The sequence below is a fragment of the Hypanus sabinus genome, chromosome 19, assembly GCF_030144855.1.
Source record: "Hypanus sabinus isolate sHypSab1 chromosome 19, sHypSab1.hap1, whole genome shotgun sequence".
Classification (NCBI taxonomy): domain Eukaryota; kingdom Metazoa; phylum Chordata; class Chondrichthyes; order Myliobatiformes; family Dasyatidae; genus Hypanus; species Hypanus sabinus.
Window position 1 is genome coordinate 71,396,125 of NC_082724.1, and position 19,585 is coordinate 71,415,709.

General features: G+C 40.4%; 1 protein-coding gene across 1 annotated transcript in view; it reads right to left on the minus strand.

Moving 5' to 3' along the window:
• itih3a.1 (inter-alpha-trypsin inhibitor heavy chain 3a, tandem duplicate 1) overlaps positions 1–19,585 on the minus strand; it is a 69,116-nt gene that overhangs the window by 12,569 nt on the left and 36,962 nt on the right. Inside the window, exons 12-15 of the mRNA XM_059944904.1 lie at positions 18,225–18,382; positions 13,238–13,279; positions 11,703–11,720; positions 2,912–3,025 (exon numbers count right to left, since the gene is read on the minus strand). Of these exons, the coding sequence (XP_059800887.1) occupies positions 2,912–3,025; positions 11,703–11,720; positions 13,238–13,279; positions 18,225–18,382 (332 nt within the window). The remainder of the gene's footprint in view (positions 1–2,911; positions 3,026–11,702; positions 11,721–13,237; positions 13,280–18,224; positions 18,383–19,585) is intronic.

Below are 19,585 nucleotides of genomic sequence, written 5' to 3' on the forward strand. Positions count from 1 at the left end.
TCAAACCTTCGGTCTGAGCATGTCCCTTCTCAATCACCTGCCTATCCTCCCTCTCAACACATACAAACAAGCTGGATGAACTCAGCAGGTCGGGCAGCATCTGTTGAAACGAGCAGTCAACGTTTCAGGCCGAGACCCTTCGTCAGGACTGAAGAAGGATGGGGCAGGAGCCCCATAAAGAAGGTGCCAGATGAAAAACCAATCAGAGGAAAGATCAAGGGGTAGGGGAGGGGAAGCAGGGAGGGGAGAGGTGATAGGCAGCTGGAGGAGGAGGCAGAGTGGAAGTGGGATAGGGGAAGGGAGAGGGAGGGAATTACCGGAAGTTGGAGAATTCGATGTTCCTGCCGAGGGATCCTCCCTCTTGCACTGTCTCCAAGCTTTCTCTATTTGTGAGCTAATTTCCTCTTCCCCAGTCTCTTCAGTTCGGTTCCCACCCCCATCAATTCTAGTTTAAACTCTCCCCAGTAGCCTTAGCAAACCTCCCTGCCAGGATATTCATCCCCTTGGGATTCAAGGTGCAACCCGTCCTTTTTGTACAGGTCACATCTGCCCCAAAAGAAGTCCCAATGATCCTGAAATCTGAATCCCTGCCCCCTGCTCCAACCCCTCAGCCACGCAGTTACCCTCCACCTCATCCTATTCCTATTCTCACTGTCGCGTGGCACTGGCAGTAATCCCGAGATCACTACCTTTGCACTCATGCTTCTCAACTTCCTTCCTAACTCCCTGTTTTCTTTTTTCAGGACCTCCTCCCTTTTCCTACCTATGTCATTGGTACCATTACGTACCACGACCTCTGGCTGTTCTCCCTCCCACCACAGGATATCTTGGACGTGATCAGAGACATCCCAGACCCTGGTACCTAGGAGTCAAACTACCATCTGAGTTTCTTTCCTGTGTCCACAGAAATGCCTGGCTGCCCACCTAATACTACTGCCTTCCTCTTCCCTTCCCTACCCTTCTGAGCCATGGGGCCAGACTCTGTGCCAGAGGCACGGCCACTGTTGCTCCCCCCAGGTAGGTTGTCCCCCCCAACTGTACTCAAACAGGAGTACTTATTGTCAAGGGGTACAGCCACAGGGGTACTCTCTAGTACCTGACTCTTCCTCTTCCCCTTCCCCCTCCTGACAGTGACCCACTTGTCCGTCTCGTGTGGCCCCGGTGTGACCACCTGCCTGTAACTCCTCTCTGTCACCTCCTCACTCTCCCTGACCAGGCGAAGGTCACCGAGCTGCATCTCCAGTTCCCTAACTCGGTCCTTCAGGAGCTGCAGCTCAACACACCGTGTGCAGATGTTGTCGTCTGTGAGGCTGGGAGACTCCAGGACCCCCCACATCTTACACCGAGCATGGGAAACTGGCTTCACACTCATACTTACTCCTTTCCACAAATAACACAGGTAAACCTATCTCACCTCATCCCGTTACTGCCTAAGCCCATTGATCCAAAGCCCTATCACTCTGCTGCCTACTCTGAATGCTGCCCGCTGGGTATGGCGGTCTTCTTTTTAAACCTTTTGTGCTCTACTGGCTGACGTCACGTGCCTGCACAGTCTCACCCCTCTTTAATCCAAGTAGTAAAAAACTCCCTTCGCTCCAAAAGATCAGCCTTCGTTCACTCACAGCCTTATTGTTTATTCATTTCTTCTTATTTTTTTAAATTCCTTTTAGTATTTACATAGTTTGTTGTCTTTTGCACACTGGTTGTCTACCCTGTTGGTACGGTCTTTCATTGATTCTATTGTGGTTATCCGATTTATTGAGTATGCCCACAAGAAAACACATCTCAGGGTTGTAAATGGTGATGTACACACACTTTGATAATAAGTTTACTTTGAACTTTGAACTTTAACTAGCAGGTATACAGATGTACCTAATAAACTGGCCACTGATTGTATATGCTCCAAATATCCGGGTTCTGAAATATAACACCATAGACAGTATCTGCAAATAAAAGTTACAGTGGTAAAGAGAGTGGCCTGGAGGAATGGGACAAGCTGATTTGCTTGTACATTGCAGTATAGACTCAACAAGCCAAATGTACTCCTTTTATATTGCAGCAATACTGTGAAAAATAAACACATATTCAAATTCTGGCTCGATTTAGCTATTATGCAGAAAAGTAGAAAAGCATCTTAATAAATCAGGAATCTTAATTTTATGTACAATTCATTATAGATACCAATTATAAAATACTGCATTTTCTTATCTTGTTCTTACTTTAACAGCCAAAAATTTGGTAGGGCTGCCAAAAAATATCATTTTACAGGCACTATTAACTCAAGGTGCATTTTGAAATGCTTAAACCTTGGCAAACTCCAAGAGATGTGTAGTGGAATGTGCGCTGACTGACTGCATTACGGCCTGGTGTGGGAACACCAATGCCTTTGAGTGGAAAATTCTACAAAAGTTAGTGAATTCGGCCCAGTACATCATGAGTAAAAGTTTTCTAACCATTGAGCACATCTACATGAAACATTGCCATAGAAAAGCAGCATTCGTCATCAAAGATCCTCATCACCCAGGCTGTGCTCTTTTCTCACTGCTGCCATCAGGTAGAAGGTACAGATACCTCAGGACTTGTACCACCTGATAACAGTTACTACCCCTCAACCATCAGGGTCTTGAACAAAAGGGAATAGTTACACTCATTTAAGGATTCTTCAATCTTGTTATTTCATGTTCATTATTTGTTGCTAGTTATTTATATCTACATTTGCAGTTTTTGTCCATTGATCCTGTTTACAGTTACTGTTCTACAGATTTGCTAAGTATGCTCACAGCAAACGAATCTCAGGGTTGTATATGGTGACAAGTAAGTACTCTGATAATAAATACTCCTTTGAACTTTCAAATGTTCCTTTGAAATTCCATAGTTATGTTTCCCTTCTTTGTGATAGGTTAAGACCTACCTGTATGAGGATCTGAGATCAGATTGAGAACCGTACCAGGCTTCCCATCAATGTTGAAACAGACAGCATCATTATTGTTGTTGATGGAAATGATAAAATGAGGATCACTGTCAACTTCAAAAAATTGTCAAAGGTTTAGAACATTGCTATTTTTTCATAAAACAAGATTTAATTCAATGATACTTCAAATTCACATATCCTTATAGATGTGAAACACCTTAAAAGAGAGTCACTCATTTCCTGTTGCTATCATTTCTGAGTTACTCCGTTATTAATTCTATGAAGTGCTTAGTAAGACAAGACCTTTACATAACAGGGGTAATTCCTGCCATTGGATTCTAATTCAGAATTCATCTGCTGAGTACCCAGAAAAAAATTTCCAATATTTGAAAGTGGATGAAAAATGGAATTTAATCATCATAACTTTCTTCATTTTGTAATCAGTGAATTTAATTATGGTTATCCATTGAATATTGGAAGGAAGACAACAATTAGATAATTTTTGCAAAACTGAGGTGCTGTAGTAATTTTTATTTCTGAAAGGCTGACATAATTGATACTTGCAATATCAGAATTAGTTGTGTGAGCACCTCTTCTCACAATATTGAGCCGGGGTGCGAGGTGGGTAGGACTGGTAAGGTGTTGGTAGGGAAATTAATTCACAGTTGCTATTGCTCATTCAAACAGCACATCTCTCCACACATGAATGGAGAAGCTGAGTAGTTGCAACTGTTTTAAAGACCATAATCAATATCAGAGTACACACTACTGCCTTAGGAAATAAATTCAGCAATTTCACTTCTGCACACACACTCTTTCTAACAAACTGGTTAATTTTCCTTTCCTGCTCCAGTAGTGCTGAAGTTAGTTATTATAGTAAGGAAAGAAACTAGGATGTTCTGGTCTGTATGGCTTAGTTCACATCATTTTTGGACTATAAGAACCTTGGGCAATATTGCCTAATGTTAGTTCACATCAAGTTTATTACTGAACAATTTGTTACCATTTCATCTTGTGTTAAATAGCATAGCCCTTTATTATTTTTTTTAAATTTGAAAATTGCATTGCCATAGACTAGCATTTCCTTCACCATAATATTCACAATTATGTTGTATTTTCCTGTCCTAAAAAACATGAACTATTCCAATGAAACAATTTACTTAATGTGGGCAATCTGAGGTCAAATTAGTTCTAATTGAAACCACTTTAAAACAGGTGACAATGATCAGTAGATTGGGTGTGGCTGATGGGAACGACTCGACCGGACTTGACTTGACTTGACTTGACTTGACTTGACTTGACTTGACTTGACTTGACCTGACTTGACCTGACTTGACCTGACTTGACCTGACTTGACCTGACTTGACTTGAATCGACTTGAATCCAGAACATTTGGTTGAGGCCAATTGTTGGGTGGTGTGGAAGCTTGCTGCCTTGTTTTGAAGTTTGTTCTCTGGGCTGAGGAACTGCTGGAGTGTTGTGGAGGATATTCTGTGGGAATATTGACTGATAGCCCTTATAGGTCTGGAGTGATATTTGTACATGGTCCCTTGCAAACTCTGATAGGATGGCAGAGAGGGAGACTGATGGTGACAGCAACAGCATGGAGTTTGAGTGGGAAGAGGTGGGGAGAGGGACTAAGAATAGGAAGGTAATGGGTCGGAAGAGAAAGAAAGGAGGTGGGTCTAGTGTAGGTAGATTGGAAAATGAGCGAATAGAAGTTGAGGAGAAGGGCCTGAGGGTGAAATTGCTAAATGTAGTGGTAAGATTTGAGGGGGAAAGGGGAGTAAAGAAAATCAATCTGCTTAATCTGACAAAACTCATCAGGGCAAGTAGGGGAATTGAGCCATGTGAGAATTTTAGGAGATGGAAACCTGCTGATAGGATGGAAAAGGTAATGAAGGTGACTAATGCTGGGAAAGTCAAAGTGTCCAGGGTTGTAAGAGTTGGAGTACAAAGGGCCAATGGTTGCAAGGGGGGTGATCTCTGGGGTTCCCCTCAGTGTTAATATGAAGGGCTAGTGGAGAACTTAAGGGTGAGGAATAGTTCAGTGAAGAGTATGAAAAGAATGACAAGGGGAGCAGAGAAAAGGGAGACTGAAACTGTTCTGGTAGAATTTGAGGATAAGGTGCCTCCAAAGGAATTATATTTTGGATTTCTGAGATACAGTGTAAGAGAATATATACCAAAACCTATGAGGTGTTTCAATTGCCAGGAGTGTGGCCAAAGTGTGCAAAGGAAAGAGAAGATGTGCAAGGTGTGGTGGGGAACATGAATATGGAAAATGTGGAGAGGGAGGTGGGACCAAAGTGCTGTAATTGTGGAGGTAACCATAGTGTAGTGTACTGGGGATGTAAAGTGGTGAAAAAAAAAGGCAGAGGTGCAGCAGATAAGGGTGAAGGAAAATGTCTCATATGCTGAGGCAGGACAGAAGAAAATGAATGAGGGAGAATGTAGCAAAGAGCAAGTGGCAGCTAAAGAAAGGCAAGATAAGAAGAATGAATGGATAGAGAAGAAGAAATTGGTGACCTTTATAGTAGGAGTGGTAAATGCAACTTGTGAGATCAAATTTAAAACTGAAAGGATTCAGATTTTTGTGAAAGTTGCAGAGCACCATTTGGGTATGATAGGATTAAAATGGGAAGAGGTAAATGATGAACTCGGGGTACAGTCAAGTCAAGAGCCAGTACATGTGGGTTGATATTACTAATAATGCTACTTCTTCAATGGAATGCAAGAAGCCTGATTAGTAATGGACAATATTTCAAGCAGTTTATAGCTAATAAGAGAGAAAAGCCAGATGTTGTGTGTATCCAGGAGACTTGGTTAAAGCCTAATTTAAATTTTGTTTTATATGGTTATGAGGCAGTAAAGCGAGACAGGTGAAAGGGATGGTGGGGGGAGGGGTGGAGGAGAATGTGCAACTTGTGTAAATCAAGGTTTTCCTTGTAGAATACTAGGTATAGGAAGTGAACAAGGGTATGTGGTAGTAGAAGTATGGGCTGAAAGGAAAGAGTTGGTGATTGTGAATTATTATAATCTGAGCAAAAGGCTAGAGTTAAACAAGCTTGAGGAGACAGAAGGACAGAATAGTAGTGGGACCCAGAGCGATAGAGCAGTGAAAGAAGTGCATGGAGTAAAGCCAGATCTAACATATAGAGAGGCTTTGAGGAAAGAGCAGCAGAATAAAGGGTATAAAGGTAAAGGGCTAAAGTGTGTGTACTTCAATGCAAGAAGCATCAGGAACAAAGGTGATGAGCTGAGGGCTTGGATACGTACATGGAATTATGTAGTGGCCATTACTTGGCTGGCACCAGGGCAGGAATGGATTCTCAATATTCCTGGATTTCAGTGCTTTAAAAGGGATAGGGGGGGAAGGGGAGGGGTGGCATTACTGGTCAGGGATACTATACAGCTAAAGAAAGGGTGGGTAATGTAGCAGGATCCTCTTGAGTCAGTATGGGTGGAAGTCAGAGACAGGAAGGGAACAATTACTCTACTGGGGGTATTCTATAGGCCCCCTGGTAGCAGCAGAGATACCGAGGAGCAGATTGGAAGGCAGATTTTGGAAAGGTGCAAAAATAACAGAGTACTCAATGCTTTCCTCAATGTTCTTTCTCCACTTCGATCTGTTACAGGCTCAGCACTTTAATGAGTCTAAGAAGCTGATACAATCTTTAAAGGTTTGCTCCATCCTGTGATGAGTAAATCAAGCTGAGATGGGGTCCAGAGTTGACCCCCCTGTGAACTATGCTGCTAATGAGAGAGATGGAGAGAGAGCAGAAGTGGGGGAGGCATCCTGCGCAGAAAAGAGAGAGAGACTTGATTTAATATTATGGCTCCCTGGCTGATTGTTTACCTTTGCTCCAAGGACACTTTTACCTGCTTGTTAGATTCTTGCAGAGACAGCAAGGTGGGACCGTCCTGATGGAGGGCCGGTGCCCTCCAGAGGGGAGATAAAAAGCGGGTCTGCAAAGACACAAGCAGACACACCAGGGGACACTGAAAGAGCATTGTGCACCCACATGAAGGTGGGGGTTTGGAGGATCAATTCGGGGAATCGATCAGTGGCTCACAGTGTGAGAAGCGTGTGACCAGTGGGGCCCCCTGGTAGCAGCAGAGATACCGAGGAGCAGATTTGGAGGCAGAGTTTGGAAAGGTGCAAAAAATAACAGGGTTGTTATCATGGGTGACTTTAACTTCCCTAATATTGATTGGCACCTGATTAGTTCCATGGGTTTAGATGGGACAGAGTTAATCCAGGATGGATTACTGTCACAGTATGTTAAAAGTATGTTTAAGTAAAGGGGAGGGAAGTTCAAGGGGGATATTAGAGGAAGGTTTTTCACTGAGTGGTTGGTGCGTGAAATGCACTGCTTGAGTCAATGGTGGAGGCAGATACACTAGTGAAGTTTAAGAGACTACTAGACTGGTATATGGAGGAATTTAAGGTGGGGGGTTGTATAGGAGGCAGGGTTTGAGGGTTGGCACAACATTGTGGGCTGAAGGGCCTGTAATGTGCTGTACTGTTCTATGTAACGTTGTTTGGTGTGGTGATTTTAATGGACATAATGTATTATGGGGGAGTGACAGAACAGACATCAATGGTCAAGTAATAGAGGAGTTGCCAGATGAGAAGTATTTAGTGTGCCTAAATGATGGCAGTAGTACTAGAATTGATGTTAATACAGGTAAAGAATTTGTGCTTGATCTTACATTAGTATCAAACTCTATTACATCAGTATGTGAGTGGTTAGTGTACCAAGAAGGAACTGTAGGGAGGGATCATTACCCAATCTGGTGCAAGACAAATATTTCTGACTCATTGGTCACAGAGAATACAGGTAGGAAATGGATCCTTGAGAAAGCCAATTGGGAGAAGTTTCTGGAAAAAAGTGATAGATATCTAAGTCAGGTCTGTGATGAGATGGACATAGAAACACCTGACAGCGTATTAATACAAGGTATAATATCAGCTGCATGAGAATCCATTCCTAAAAGTAAAGGAGGAACATAGAAGAGAGTAATTCCATGGTGGGATGATAATTGTAAGGAAGCAGTGAGAAATAGAAATAAGGCTGTTAAATTGGTTAAAATAACTCGTAACTTCCAACATATAATTCAGTACAAAAAAGCTCAGGCAGTAGTAAGGAGGACAATAAGACATGCTAAAAGGTCGCACTGGAAAAAGTATTGTGATTCAGTCGGAAACATAACCCAAGTAGGAGAGGTGTGGGGGATGATAAAAAGGATGGGAGGGAACAAGAGAGAGTGGAGGTACCCAGTTCTGGTGGATGGAAATGTGACTGCAGTAACAAATAAGGAAAAGGCAGAGTTGTTAGTAAGTACTTTTGTTATGGTACATAGTTCTGATAATTTGTCTGAGAAGGGAAGAAGAGGTAGAGAGAGATCAAAAGCTGAAAATATGGAGGCTTTATGTAGGAAAACTAACCTTGATGGTGTGCAAGATGTCCCTTTCAGCATGGGAGAATTAAGAAAGGCACTAGATAGAACAGGAATGACTGCACCAGGTAAAGCTGAAATATGCTATAGTATGATAAAACACCTGAGTAAAGGAAGTCTGGAGAAACTACTGCTTCTGTATAACAAAGTCTGGGATGAAGGGAGAATACCAGGGAGCTGGAAAGAGGCAATAATTATTCCAATGAGGAAACCTGGAAAAGATGCCAGCAGGCCAGGAAGTTACAGGCCAGTTGCCTTGTCATCTAATATATGTAAACTTATAAATGTGTGATAAATGAGAGGTTAGTGTACTTTCTGGAAAGTAGAGGTATGGTGGCTACGTATCAAAGCGGGTTCAGGAAAGGAAGGAATACTATGGATCCAGTGGTGTGTCTAGAGGACGAAATAAGAAAAGTACAAGTAAATAAAGAGACAGTGGTTGCAGTTTTTTTTTGATGTTGAGAAAGCTTATGATATGTTATGGAAGGAGGGGCACCTAATCAGGCTGCATTTAATGGGAATGGGGGGGGGGAATATTCAATTGGGTTGAGGACTTCTTGAACGGGAGAACTATTCAGGTGAAGATAGGATCAGAGCTATCAAGCCAGTATGTTGTAGAAAATGGGACACCTCAGGGAAATGTAGTGAGTCCAACTTTATTCTCCATTTTGATAAATGATATATTTGTAAATATACCAACAGATGTGGGGAGGCCATTGTTTGCTGATGATGGGGCTTTGTGGAAAAGAGGGAGAAATATTGAACGTATAGTTATGAAAACGCACGATGGAATTAATCAAGTTGAAGAGTGGGGGACAAAGTGGTGTGTTAAATTTTCAGTGGAGAAGACAAAAAACATTTTCTTTACAAGGAAAACGCTCGGGACTTAATCTGACTCTGTATGGAAGTAACCTGGAGAGAGTTGAAAGTTTTTGGTTTTTGGGAGTGCACTTTGACTTGAGATTAACATGGAGAGAACATGTTAGATATGTAGTTGCTAAATGTAAAAATGTGATAAATGTCATGAGGTGTCCTGCTGGTTTGGAATGGGATGCTGATTTTGCATCACTGAAGTATATTTATGTAGCATTAACAAAATCAAGATTAGATTATGGAAGTATTGTATATGGGTCCGCAGCAAAATCTGTGTTAGCAGAACTGGATATCGTGCAAGCTCGTGCTCTAAGGGTGTGCTTGGGAGTGGTTAGAACTTCCCCAGTGTGTGCACTCCAAGTTGAAGCAAATGAAATGCCATTGGGGCTGTGATGTAAACAGCTGGAGGCCAATTACTGGATTAATTTAAGGGGGCTTGGTGATAGCCGTCCTACAAAAAGGGTGTTGGCGACATGCTGGGAGAAGGAAAAGTCAAAACATTTTGGCTGGACAGGAGAGCAAACAGCAAAAGATATAGGTGTATATGATAGTTTTATCCAAGTGTGGTGTGGCTTTTCTGGGTATTAGACCATCCCTCTGTAGATTTGGAATTGCTTAAGATTAAATGCAGTAATAAAATGGCTGATATACTCAGTGAATAGGGAATGTAAATATAAAGACGTACAGATTTTTATAGATGGATCAAAGGATCCAGAAATGGGTGCAACAGGGTCTGCAATTGTTGTGCCAAGTTATCAAGTGGAAATTAGCGAGAGAACGCCGGATTGCTTGAGTGTTTATGCAGTTGAAATGTTTGCCATATTGTTAGCACTAGAATGGAGTGAGCAGGTTGATTGTAATAAGACTGTGATATGTAGCGATTCTCCATCGGCCCTTGCAAGCATTAAGGTGGATACAGCTAGAGGACACCAGGATCTGCTTTATGAGATCCTGTTTGCAAATTCAAGACTGGCTAGACAAGGCAAAAATATGGCATTCATGTGGGTTCCGGCACATTTGGGTGTTATGAGAAATGAGACTGCAGATAAGCTGGCAAAAACAGCAGTCAAAAAAGGATCTGTAGAGGTCAATATTAAACTATCAAAATCAGAGGGGAAGAGCATAGTGTGGAGAAGGATGAATCAACAGTGGCAGCAGCACTGGGATAGAGCCATAAAAGGAAGACATTTGCATTCAATTCAGAACAGAGTAGATATGGGAAGGAGTAGGGGAGTAAAGCGGAAGGAGCAAGTATAAGTAGACTGAGAATTGGGCACAGCAACCTTAATGGTACTCTGGCCATCATAAATAAACATCTGACAGGTTTTGTGATCTATGTCAGGAGACAGAAACAGTAGAGCATACACTTATTTGCACAGGAAAGACAACAAATTCTACAACAATTACACAAAATAGGACTGGTAGAGATCAGTGTTAAGGGTTTATTGGAATGTGGGGAGAGTGATTGGGGAGGAAATGGTGGTTTAGTTTTTTAAGGCGACGAGACTGGAGAGATGAATTTAGGCAGTCAAGTGAATGGACAATGAGGGACAAGTAAATCCTGAAGATGGCAGTATGCAACAGCGTGGATGCCAACTGCTGTGTGAAAAAAACTCAAGGAGGATGAAGTAGTAGATTGTGTGGAAAAAATCTAGAACGAGGAGCAGTAAATCAAAGAAAATTAAGATAAAAAGAATTCTAAAAATGAAAGGCATTTAAATCAAAGGAGTCAAATGAGAGGCAAAAGTAGCTAAAAATCTAGCTGAGGGACTTTTGGAAATTAAGAGGTTGCCATGTGTGTCATAGAAAATGTTTTAATGACTGGATGATATTTAGCTATTTTGAATTGTTTACAAAGGGGTGATGATATGGTCAAAAGAATGCTACCAAAGTTATTTCTAGTTTAAAGAACAAATGCTGTTCAGATATACTGAAGAATTGTTGTCCATTTACTTTAAAACATGTGGATGTAGTGGCAATCTGATTAAATGATTCAAAAGATGGATGGCAGGGATTATTACAAACTCACACATTTTGGAGATGGGTTCGATCTATATGTCTGCCATAACAGACAACATTTTAGGCAGTTTTTCTTTTTCCAAAAATAGTTAGCCATTGGCTGTGTGGATTATAGTGATCCTTTGTATGTCTACAGGTATGAGCTAAACCAATTCTTGACTGGGTCAGATATCAAAGTTTAACTAGTCCTGGGCTGGAAGAATAGGTGCAGAATTTTCCAGAGTATTTTCTCCTACTTTTGCAGAACATTTCTTTTGCCTTTTGTCATTCTCAACTGCAAAAATGGAGGATAACAGGAGCTCTTTAATAATGATGCTTACATCCTAAGCATGCAGCAACATCACCCAATCTTTTCTTTGTCAGTTTACAAATATAATTTGACACATTTAAATGGTGTATTAACTTGTGATATGAAAGAGCCTAAATTGTATCTTACCATATGTGTAGGAGGGTGCTGTAGAGAATAAAGAAAAATATAGCAATTAATTTGTAACAAGTACCTAAAATATTTTAAAACATTTCATCATTGAACTTCACTGTTGCATTTTCTGGGTTACAGGGGAATGAGGACATATACCAGGCATGGCAATTACCTGAAAATAATTAATGTGCCTATATTGGGGAGAAAATCTGCTAGCAAGCTCAATTCAACTAACAAAAATTTCCACTCTATATTATCACCTCTGTAGAAACAACTCCTGATTAGGTATAGTGCTTCATAATAATACTATTTTATATGCATTCCTTGGATAGTAAACTAATTAACAGAACCAACAAATTGTTCCTGGTTCTGCTTTTGCTGATCTTTAAGCTAAAATTTGAGTTTTTTTAATATTGTATCACACTGAAGTGTATTTATTTTTCAAAGTGCCCTTACAAACATGCCACAAACTCTATTTCCCACTCTTGGATAATGCAGGGTAATGTAATTGCTGGAAACATAGGCATAATTCACAACCACCCACATTGAGTTGGGGTTCACCTTAACAGCCTTGTCTGATATGATGACATAATGATTTGAAGATTTTACTGCACTTTGTGTTCTGTCACAAATGAGAGAAAATCTGCAGATGCAAGAAATCTAAGCAACATAGACAAATGCTGGAGGAACTCAGCAGGTCTGATCCTCCGGTCCTGATGAAGATTCTCTGCCTGAAACTTCGACTGTTTCCTCTTTTCCATAGATGTTGCCAGGCCTGCTGAGATTCTCCAGCATCTTGTCTGTGTTGCTTTATGTTCTGTTTGGTTGACAATAAATGAGTTGTTATGGTTTCCTTTAAATTTAAAACACTTCCTCTGATTTATTTATGAAAACCAATAATAATTATTTCATGGTATATGACTGCAGGGATAATTTCCATCCCAATATTTTCCTTTTTCAACTTGGCAAACTAAGTTTTCAAGTTCACTTTATTTAAGTTACTGACTAAGCATAGAGAGAACTCCTTCAGTAATGTAACGAAATGCATTTCTGAAATTTCATCATTTAACTAGCAGTTCTATGAATGAATAAAGAATATGTCCTTCCTGTGGAATCCTTTCATTGATAACTCTGGCATTGTTTATTTTCTCCACATGCCTTCTTTCCCTGGCAGATTCCTATACAACAGGGCTTCCCAACCTGGGGTCCACAGACATCTGTTAACGGTAGGGGTCCATTTCATAATGGAGGTTGGGAGCCCCAGTCCTGCTCATAAGGTAATAAAATAGACAAGGCACAGAATTGAGCCATTAGGCCCATTGAGTCTGCTTTACCATTCAAACATACTTGATTTATTTTCCCTCATAACCCCAATTTCTGACCTTCTCCCCATACCCTTTGATGCCCTCATTGATTAAGTACCTATCAACCTCCATTTTAAATATATCCAATGACTAGGCCTCCATAGTGATCTGTGACAATTAATTCCACAGATTCACCATCCGCTAGTTTATATTAAAAAAAAATCCACAACTTTCAGAAACACTTACGCAATCTATGTGTCAAAGGAGTGTGTGAACTTCGTGGTTTCTCTGGAAAAAAAAATACAGTTTCATGACATGTGCTTGTAATTTGTATGTAGCCAGAATATTGCTGGAGCCAAGTTTAGCAGCGGTTTTGAAGAATTGAATAATTTGTTAATGTATTTATGACCCTCAGTAAAAGTCACCTTCATGGATTTCAAGTTAGGAAGGATTAAAGCTCTATTCTACAGTGCAAGATGGAAGACAGAAATGACCAGTTGATTAAAACGAGAATGAGGGATAAGGTGAAATGGGATTACTCTGATGGTTTAAATTTATTTGCAATGGTGCTGCGTTCATGATGACCACCTCAGAAGTGCCACAGTTGTAAAATAATATCTCTTTTGGCAAAAACAACCTGAATTAATGATAACTTAATAAATAAGTGGCTCTGAGCCAATCAGACATCAAATTGAATAATGTAAATTACAAAGTGAATGGTTCACATGATTGAAGCATTTGTTACACATTTTTTTAAACATAAATTACAAGACATATACTTAATTGAAAATAGAATGGGTAAATTGACTGACTATACCTCTACAGAATCTCTACGGTCATGTAATTGATTACAATTGCCAGAAACCCTGAAAATGAGGAAATTGAAGTAGAATACATCATCTTGTCTCTTTCTAATTCTGATTTTCTTGTTCCTTTGACAGTTCTGTGCCCACCTACTTCTTGAAGCCACTTTATTCCCCTTTTTCTCATGTAGCCATCAGAATTCTGAGGCATGATACCATAAGCATGATTCCAGACCAAGGTTAATACCAGCAGTACCAAGAATTTTCACCTTTCCTCTTTTTCAAAAAAAAACTGCATTGGACCATTACAAATAAATTATTTAAGCCATCAGAGTAATCCCATTTCACCTTATCCCTCATTCTCTTTTTAATCAACTGGACATTACCGTCTTCCATTTTGCACTGTAGCTTTAATCCTTCCTAACTTGAAAACCATGCAGGTGACTTTCCAATGAGAGCCACTGTTCTTCTAGCAAAGTTACAACAAGCAATTGAGGGAATTCTATTGAAGAAAAAAGACTCCCGTCTGTCACAGCCTCTTCATTCTCTCTGCCTGCTTCCCTCAGGATACTAATGATGAATAATGCTTATATGTCACCTGGTATCTTGTTGTAGAACATCTTACCTATGTTCCTCAATTCTAATCAGTAGTAACATTGGGTGCAGTTACTTTACAATACAGAAAATAATAAAATGTTAAATCATCTCCTATCAATTGTGAATTCATGTTCAACTGGAGTACGTTCTTTTGACTGATGTTTCAGGATACTGTTGAGAGAGACTGTTGCATTCTCAAAGGGGCAGTTCTTTGTTAAAGAGAAGCTGAGGCTCTGCTTGCATGCATTGTATCATTCTGAAGAAAATATATTACCAAAAATTTATCTTCCATTAGAAATGCTAAATGATCGTCAGTAACTTGCCAGTGCCTTATAATTAATCAATAACACATAGAAATAATTTCATGGAGGCGAATGCCTTCTCTCAAAGAAATTAACTGATTTAGCTATATTTAATGACATTGTGTAGTCTTAGACCATAACAGAGAGGAGCAGAATTAGACCATTTGGCCCATCAAGTCTGCTTCGCTATCTCTCCATGGCTGAGCCATTTCTCCCCTTAGCCCCAATCTCCTGCCGCCTTCTTCATGCCCTGACCAATAAAGAATCTATCAACCTCTACCTTAAATATAAAGACTGGGACTCCACAGCTGCCTGTGGCAATTAATTTAACAGATTCATCACTCTGTGGCTAAATAAATTCCTCCTCATCTCCATTCTAAAATGACATCCCTCTATTCTGAGGTTGTGTCCTCTGATCCTAGACTCTTCCACCACAGGAAACATCCTCTCTACATCCACTCTAGGAAAGACCTTTCACCATTTGATATGTTTCAATTAGATCATCCCTCACTCTTCTGAATTCTAGTGGATACTTCCCAGACCCATCAAATGCTCTTCATATGACAAGATGTTCAATCCTGGAATCATTTTTGTGAACCTCCTTTGAACTCTCTCCAGTGTCAGCACATCTCTTCTAAAAACTGCTCACAATACTCCAAGTGGGGCCTCACCAATACTTTATAAAACCTCAAAAGTATATCCTTGCTTTTATACTCTAGTCCTCTTGAAGCGTATGCTAACATTGCATTTGCCTCTCAAACCACATACTCAACCTACAAAATAACCTTTGGGGTGTCCTGCACAAGGACTCCGAAGTACCTCTGATTTTCTATTTAGAAAATAGTTAATTCTTTCATTTCTTCTATCAAAGTGCATGACCATACACTTCCCAACACTGTATTCCATCTACCATTTCTTTGCCCATTCTCCTAATCTGTCTAAGTCCTTCCATAGCATCCCTACTTCCTCAAAACTACCTGTTTCTCTACATATCTTCATATTGTCTGCAAACTTTGTAACAAAACTATCAATTCCATCATCCAAATCATTGACATATAACGTAAAAAGAAATGGTCCCAACGCAGACCCCTGTGGAACACCACTCGTCACCAGCAGCCAACCTGAAAAGGCTCTCTTTATTCCCACTCTTTGCCTTCTGCTAATTGACCACTGCTTTATCCATGCTGGAATCTTTCCTGTAATACCATAGGCTCTTAACTTGTTTAACATCCTCATGTGTGACACATTGTCTATCCTGCTTGTCATTTCTTCAAAGAATTCCAACAGCTTTGGCAGGCAAGATTTTCCCTTGAGGAAACCATGCTGATTACAGTCTATTTTATCATGTGCCTCCAAGTACTCTAGAACCACATCCTTGGCATCTTCTCAACCACAGAGGTCAGACTAACTGGCCTACAATTTCCTTTCTTCTACCTTTTTCTTGAACAGTGGAATAACTGTTGCAATTTTCCAGTCTTCTGGAACCATTCCAGAATCTAGTGATTCTTTAAAGATTATTACTAATGTCTCCACAATATCTTTAGCCACCTCTTTCAGAACCCTGGGGTGTACACCATCTGGTCCAGATGACTTATCTACCTTCAAACCTTTCAGTTGCTTATGAAGCTTTTTCCTAGTAATGGCAACTTCACACACTTCTGACCCCGACACTCTGGAACTTCCACCATACTGCTAGTGCCTTCCATAGTGAAGACTGATGCAACCTACTTATTAAGTTCATCAGCCATTTCCTTGTCCCCCTTACTACCTCTCCAGTATTGTTTTCCAGTGGTCCGAGATCCACTCTCAACCTTCTTTTACATTCTAAGTATCTGAAGAAACTTTTGGAATCCTCTTTAATATTACTGGTTAGCTTACTTTTGTATTCAATCTTTTCCCTCTTAATGACATTTTAGTTGCCTTCTGTAGTTTTTTATAAGCTTCCCAATCTTCTAACTTCCCACTAATTTTTGTTCTGTTATATGCCCTCTCTTTGGTTTTTATGTTGGCTTTACCTTCTCTTATTAGCCATGGCTATGTCTTCTTGACTTTAGAATACTTCTTCCTTTTTGGGGAGATATATATATCTTGTGCCTTCTGAATTGTTTGCAGAAATTTCAGCTATTGCTGCTCTGCCATCATCCATGCCAGTGTTCTTTTCCAATCAATTTTGGCCAAATCCTCTCTCATGCCTCTGTAATTCCCTTTACTCCATTGTAATACTGATTTATGTGACTTTAGCTTCTTCTCAAAATTCAGGCTGAATTTGATTATATTATGATCTCTTGCCCCAGGGGCCCTTTTACTTTAAGCTCTCTAATAAATTCTTGTTCATTGCACAACACCCCATCCAGAATAACTGATTCCCTAGTAGGCTCAACCACGAGCCACTCTAAAAGTTCCTCCTCCTGCAATCCAGCACCAACCTGATTTTCCCAATCTACCTGCATATTGAAGTTCCCCATGAGAATTGTAACGTTACCCTTTTGGCATGCATTTTCTATCTCACATTGTAATTTGTAGACCACACCGTACTACTGTTTGGAGTTTGTATACAACTCCCATCAGGGTCTTTTTACCTCTGCAGTTCCTTAGCTCTACCCACAGTGATTCAACACCTATGTCACCTCTTTCTAATCTCTTGATTTAATTTTGTACCAACAGAGTAACACCACCTCCTCTTGCCTTTCTGCCTCTCCTTTCGATACAACATGTATCCTTGGGCATTAAGTTCCCAGGTATAATTTTCGTTCAACCATGAATCAGAGATGCCTACAACATCATATCTGCCAATCTGCAACTGTGCTGCAAGTTCATTTACCTTATTCCATATACTGTGCACATTTAGATACAACACCTTCAGTCCTGTGTTTATCCTTTACGATTTTGTCCGCCTTTTACATCGCAACTCATCCCATTGACTGCAATTTTGCCCTGTCATCAGCCTCCCCTTGCTAGAAGTCTCATTATTTTATTTGTAAACCAACTACCTCATCCTCAGCCCTCTCATTCAGTTCCTATTTTCCTCCAAATTAGTTTAAACCCTCCCAAACAACTGTAGCAAACTTGCCTGCAAGGATATTGGACCCCCTCGGGTTTAAGTGCAACTCATCCCTTTTGTACAGACCATACCTTCCTCAGAAGAGCTCCCAATGATCCATAAGTCTGAACCCTTGCCCCCTGCACCAATTACTCAGCCACACATTCACTTGCCAAATCATCCTATTCTTACCCTCACCTGCACGTGGCACAGGCAGCAATCCAGAGATGACTAGATCCAGAGTTGGATTTAAGACATTATTTATTTATGAAATTCAATTTTTAACTCTCTTAGAAGGGTGTAAGTTTTGTATCAGAAGAATTATTTCCATTTTTAGGATCTCAGAGGTATTTAATTGATAAATCATATCTCTGTTTTAATTGAAAAACTTGTTTTTTAGTTAAGTTTAGATATACCATATGTATCAGACTCAAGATGGAAAACAATTGCAAAATCATGGGCTAATGAAGGTAACTTAAACCAAATATTACCGTCTTCCAATGGTTTGTCAGCCACAAAGGTGTCATTCTTGTTTTCCTCTGGTTTTGTTACAACCATTGACGTTAGCGGAGTAACAAAGTTGTATTTCAATGAAAGTTCCAGAATTCTATCTGTTAGATTTCCCTTTTCATCTCCAGCTGCAGAAACCCTGAATACAACAATTGATAGAAGCTATTTTGGTAGCAATTGTCACCCCATGAAATAAATAAATGCCCTCCCAGATAAATAACCATTCCTGCAATCATGTAAACTATTCATGTGTCTTTTGTCTACAGCCAATCAAAATGATTTCAAAATTATTATGAGATATTTTTGTGGCAGTCTCATTGAAAGAATTGACTAAGGGGCATCAAGATGTAACCAAAGCATTTATTTTTCAATTGCTATCGAGTTATCAATTATTCATTAAAGTAGGGATGCTGCAGGATCAGGTGATGTGCTGTAGCTGCATGATGTGGGAGCTGGTGGACCCCATTGTGGTTCCTGGTGACCACACCTGCAGCAAGTGTTGGCTGCTCAAGGAACTCAGGCTCAAAGTTGATGACCTGGAATCTGAGCTTCAAACACTGCGGCACATCAGGGAGGGGAGAGTTACCCAGATTCTCTGTTTCAGGAGGCAGTCACACCCATTAGGTTAGCTGCCTGAAATTCAGCCATGGTGATATATAAGAGGGTGTGACCACAAGTGAGGTGGGTAGTAGGATCCAAGAGACAGTGCTGGAGAAACCTCAGCCCTTGAGCCTGTCCAACAGTCTGAGATCCTTGCTCCCTGTGTGGATGAGAGTGGGGGCTGTAGGAAGGATGAGCAACCTAACTCTGGCACCATTCAAGGTGTGGGGGGGGGGGAAGAGAAGAGAAATATAGAGGTAATTGTGAATAGTATTGTGGTAACTTCTCTGGACAAGTCCTGACAGATTAGAAGATGGCGACTATCATGCCACTGTTGAAAAAAGGATGTAGGCACAAGGCGGATAACTATAGACCAGTTAGTTTAACATCTGTAGTCGGGAAAATGCTTGAAGCTATCATTAAAGAAGAAATAATGAGGCATCTGGAAAGAAATGGATCTATCAGGCAGATGCAGCATGGATTCAGCAAAGGCAGGTCCTGTTTGATAAACTTACTGGAGTTCTTTGAGGATATAACAAGCGCAGTGCATAGAGGGGAAAAGATGGATGTTATTTACTTGGATTTCCAGAAAGTGTTCGATAAGGCGCCACATAAAAGACTTATCCATAAGATAAGGATGCATAGTTAGGTGTGATATATTAGCATGGATAGAGGATTGGTTAACTAATAGAAAGCAGAGAGTTGGGATACTCTGGTTGGCAATCAGTGGTGAGTGGTGTGC